We start from the raw sequence: 5098 nt of genomic DNA, 5'->3' as shown, positions 1-5098 counted from the left end.
CCCCCCCCCCCCCCCCCAGCTGCAGTCAGGAGCAGAGTTAGCATGGACAGGCACGCTGCATGAAGGCCTGGAAGATGACATGGAGGAAAAATAAAGCGGTGATGGAAACACCAGCTTCTCGGCGTGTAACGAGAGGTTTCCTTTCAGCACGCAGATGATCGACAGACACCGCCGGAGTCGTTCAGGCAGCGATGGACTGACTGTAAAACAGAGACAGCTGCTTCATACCTGATTATATTCAGAGCACGTTTCTTGTAGTTTCTATAAAACCCATGACTCACCAGACGTTAATGAAATGCACTCATCGGCTGTTTCAGTACGATTGCCCTAAACCGTTTTCATGGTTGGTGCAGTTCGGGTGGATAATTTAGTGGTGGCATAACGGCAGGAGGGGTTTAATTGATATCTAATAAATAAATCACAAACGTAAAGCTACTGAGGCAAAATTACAATTATGAATTTTTATTTGAAGTGAAAAAATGTATATAATAAAAGTCTGTTTTCAGCTCCTGGTAGCTTAAACTTTAATTTGGACACAAAATCTCTGAAAAACCACCCCCCCTGACCTGAACCCTTTAAGATCTAGTTAGAATATTTGACTCTCAGCTACTACCACACTGAGTTTTAGTTTGATAAACTAACAAAGACAACTATTACTTGATGTTTGCTTAGGTTAAATAAAGCTCTTTCATGCAAAGACAAAGCCATACGTGAACATCCTCCAGAAAACTCTGGAGGATGAAAACTCTTCCCTGGACCAAAGCTGTTAATGAGCTCTGAGGCAAAGTGGAAAACTGATTTGTGGTTTGATGAATCAATATCTGGACATTTTCGGAGATCACAGATCCTCTGTAATGAACAGGAACCATGCAGTGTGTTATTAGCAAACTGTTAAAAAAAATCCTGCCTCTCTGATGGTATGGAGGTGCACTACTGCCAACAATTCAGATATTAGTCTAGACCAGGGGTGTGCAAACTTCTGCCCCTTCGCTCACTAAACGTGCCCTGAGCCATAAAACCTGCTACGATTGTCGTTTTCAACTGGTGGCCCATGGGCCACTTAAGTTTTTAGAGGGGGCTTTTCTGGCCAGTAGACGTTAAACATCTACTGATTGTTAACATTGATTGATATCTTTACATTTTGAGACAAAAGACTGGATTCCATCCATCCATTATCTTTACTTGTTTCTTCCTTTTCAGGTTGCAGGGGGTCGCCGGTACCCATATCCAGGTCATAAGTCCGTCACAGAAGACTGGGTTCTTTTAAAAAATATTATTTTGCCAATTTTTGAAAAACTAAAACAATGAATTGTGCAGGCTTATACATTTTTTAATTGTGGAGAAATTATCCTACTTTGAAGAAATATAGCATAGTTAAGAGTATAATTTACTGTGTATTAGTACTAGTATCCACATATTTGCAAAGGAAATTACAGAAAAACTGCTAAAACTAGTCATTTTTTGTTGTGGGTGTAATATCCTATAAAATTCAGTTTTGTTATTTTGGTCAAAGCTTGAAAGAGCTGCTGCAGAGGGACCAGAGCCGCATGTGGCTCCAGAGCCGCAGGTTGCAGACCCCTGGTCTAGAAATTTAATATGCATATGGTTTAATGAATTGACAAATAGCATTTGCACTCTTTTATGCAGCATCCAAACATTTTCATTGTTGGAATATGAATCGTATGGATCAAATCAATCTGTAAATGACTGAAAATACTGTAGCGACGTTTTAGCGAGGTCTACAAATGTTTCCTTTGTGCATTCACCATAACTGACGTGCAATTTCTTTTTTTTGTGTCATTATTTTAAGACAGCCTGATGACGACAACGTTGCCAGATCTTTCAAACACCACCTGCCTGAATCACTCACAGGGACCGGAACGTTTCACCTGCTCTTTCGCACCACTAAAATAATTTAGACTGAGAAATTACAAGAAGCTTCCATGCTCTGGTTTCAAGAAAAAACACATCATGTCAATATCATCATAAATAATCAGACTCCATCATGTTTTTGTTTTTTTTCAATCTTTATTTTTCTTTCATCTCCTTCCAAAAACAGCTTTAGAAAAAAACTGTCGTCCAACTCAAGTATAACAACACGAACACAGACGGGGAAATATCAAAAATAAAAAAAGGAATCATAAAAACATGCAGTGTATGACATCAGAGAAACTCCACAAGTCTGAGCTGTGGGTAAAATATCTGAATGTGTGTGTTGATAAGTGTCGGGGAGGAGTGAGGTGCCGCTCTTTACTTCTTGGCAACGGCACCTTCCACATTAACAGGAATAGTGGTCTCAGACGACTCGATGGCCGGCTTGGCGATGGGAGCATCCACAGTCAGAATCCCCTCAGGAGAGAGGGAGGAAGTCACCTTCTCCATGTTGACAGTGGGAGGGAGGCTGGAGGAGCAGAAACACACCATTAGGTCTAAAAGAACATGCATGAACTGTGCTTTGGTTTGTGTTGCTCAGTCATGGCCTTTGGATGGCAGCAGAGACAAGAAACCAGTCAGACAATGAGTGACCACTAGGTGACCAGTTCTGCTGCATCATCAGACAGTTTTTAGCTGGATCACCCCAGAGACAGTCACAAAAGCATACTCATATTATTTGTATACAAGTTCAGTGCTGCTGTTCACAAACCACTGACCTGTATTTCCTGGTGAAGCTTCTGGAAATGAAGCCGTGCTCGTCCTTCCTCTCTTCATGCTTGCCTGTTAAAAAAAAAACAACAAGTTTTAATGTTTAGTTGTGAACAGTGAGAACAGGTCGTGGTGGTTCAGCGGCAGCTCAGCGAGGATCTGCGTTCTTTAAAACAAATGTTTCTTCTGTTCGGTTTCAGAGTCCAACATTCAGGTTTCTGCTTCAGCAAACTAGTTTTTCATGTATTCGCAGAAAAAACAACAAAAAAGTCCAAGTTTGTTATGAATGTTTGTCAGCTACCAGAATAAAGTTTGGCTCAGTTTGTAACATTCATGTTTTCTAAGGTCAGAGGTTATTCACACACCCCATTGGTGTGGGGGCAGGGCCAGCTGCAGCTCTGCAAGGACCACACTGCTGAGGAGACTTGGGTGTGTGCACGATTCCTAATCTAAGCGGTGATGCAGACGGGGGTGAATGAATTCCCCTCAGATCAGATCACGAGCTTGGTTTATCTGTTCCTGAGCTGGTCCGGCCTCTTAACCACAGACACTGGCAGCATTCTGGGCCAACCGTCCAACTGGACCAGATCCAGCTGTCCTTTTAAAGCAGCACTCAGAGAGACTTGTGGCTTCAGATTAAAGGAAACTGTGCAACTTTAACCTTTTAAGCAATAATTTAAATAAACCCCGGTTTTAGCTGCACATGTCTACAAACTGCTTTCATCAATGGACCTTTAACCTTCCTGTGGGGGAGGGGTGTCAGGGGTGAAAGCATGGCAGGACAATGAGATGACTCTACAGTCCAACTCTTGTTAATCTGGTGGGTTTTGGCCAAAAGGCCTCTCCCATCCATCCAGGGAGGGGTACTTTACATCTTGAGACAATGCAGCAGGCATCAACTGCATCTCAACTAGTTACACAACTTATTTGGTCCACCAGTTCAATACTGGTTTATATGAGCAGTTCTTACCGGTTATCTCCAAGATTCCATCCTTGGTCTTCACCACCAGCTCCTCAGGTGAGAAGTGGCTGACGTCCAGGGACACCTTCCAGTTGTCCCCAGTCTGCTTGATCTCTGACATCCCGCTGCTCATCTGGCGGGCCAGGGCCCGGGGGTGGTGGCCCAGTGTGTGGCCGGGGTACAGCATGTGGCTGTGGGGCATCATGATGTCTGGGCCCACGTGGGAGGATCTCAGGTACCCCGGCCAGTGGGTGCTGGGGAATGCGGGGAAATCCTCGAACAGGGCAGGCATGCCGAAGGACTGGTCAAAGATGCGGCTGGCGGGGGGCCAGTCACGGAAGGGGTCCCAGGTCAGGGCCCGGGCCAGAGTGAAGGGGATCTGTCTCTCAGCCATGGTAGCTGTGGTCAGGCAGAAGAAGGCTTGTCCAAAAAAGAAGCAGTAGATTCTTCAATGCTGTGTGTCCTTCAGCACACAGCTTTTATACATGCTGACCCCACCCCCATCAGAACACCCCTCCCAGATTCAACCTGCCCCCTCACACCCCCTGAGATATCTTTGGAAAGGACTAGAATATCTGATGCAGCATGCAAGTAGAATCCAACAGGAGGGTGGTGTTTGACAACAGCTGCCCCCTCCTCCATGCTGGGAGCAACGCCCCCTCCCAGCTCTGCTCGAAGAACCAGAAGAATCTGGAGAGGGGCTGTTGTGGGGGGAGGTTTCTGTTCACACTGATGAGATCAACAACACAGGAAACAGTGCATGTAAATATTACCACACACTTCAGTCAAACTGGATGGAGACTTTTACTGGATGGTCGGCAAATTTTATATAAATATGAATCAGGGATTTGGGTTTTTCATCCCTTGACCAGTTTGTACCCTCATGGGTACGAAATGAGGCCACATGCCAAGAGTCTCTTAGTACTTGCCTGATCACTGACGACTGAATGAAAATCAAGTATACATATATGTGTATGTATATATATATATATGTATGTATCTCTCTCTATATATATATATATACTGTATATGACAAGAGGTTATTTAAGCACAAGTGCAGAATGTTACTCATTAAAGGCAACTAAAATAACAAAAGAGAAGATGTGAAGATGGAAAAATAGACGTTTGCCAAATAAACTACAGCTTAACAATATTCTGCTTCAGTCGGCCATTTTGTCACTGTGAACCCCCACCTCACAAACAGCCATTACCGTTACACACCCATATATTTATGTATTTATTTATTTGTCCCTTTAACCAGCAACCCTACTCAAATTAAAACCTTTATCATTCATTCAACCTTTATTTGTACAGGTTAGTTTCACTGAACCACCAATTATCAGACTCTAAAACGTGTCTGTGGCAGCAGTGGCTGAGTGGTTAGAGCAGTCGTCCTCCAGTGCAGGAGTTGGGGGTTCGATTCCACCAGCAGTCACATGCCCAAGTGTCCCTGGTCAAGACACTGAACCCCTCATTGCTGATGTGTGTCCCATC

The 5098-nt window shown here is 44.0% G+C and overlaps 1 protein-coding gene across 1 annotated transcript; it reads right to left on the bottom strand.

Annotated features, from left to right (window-relative positions):
* Positions 1 to 2014: 2014 nt before the first annotated feature.
* Positions 2015 to 4051, bottom strand: hspb1 (heat shock protein, alpha-crystallin-related, 1). The gene is made up of 3 exons (XM_037687595.1): positions 3614 to 4051; positions 2652 to 2715; positions 2015 to 2401 (listed from the first exon to the last, which is right to left on the bottom strand). The coding sequence occupies exons 1-3, from the start codon at positions 3996 to 3998 to the stop codon at positions 2251 to 2253; spliced, it is 600 nt and encodes a 199-aa protein (XP_037543523.1). The 5' UTR covers positions 3999 to 4051; the 3' UTR covers positions 2015 to 2250.
* Positions 4052 to 5098: the final 1047 nt, after the last annotated feature.

The sequence above is a fragment of the Nematolebias whitei genome, chromosome 14 (genome assembly GCF_014905685.2).
Source record: "Nematolebias whitei isolate Nwh7 chromosome 14, NemWhi1, whole genome shotgun sequence".
Classification (NCBI taxonomy): Eukaryota; Metazoa; Chordata; class Actinopteri; order Cyprinodontiformes; family Rivulidae; genus Nematolebias; species Nematolebias whitei.
Note: the sequence above shows the minus strand (reverse complement) of the source record. Positions and strands in the feature narration are given on the sequence as shown.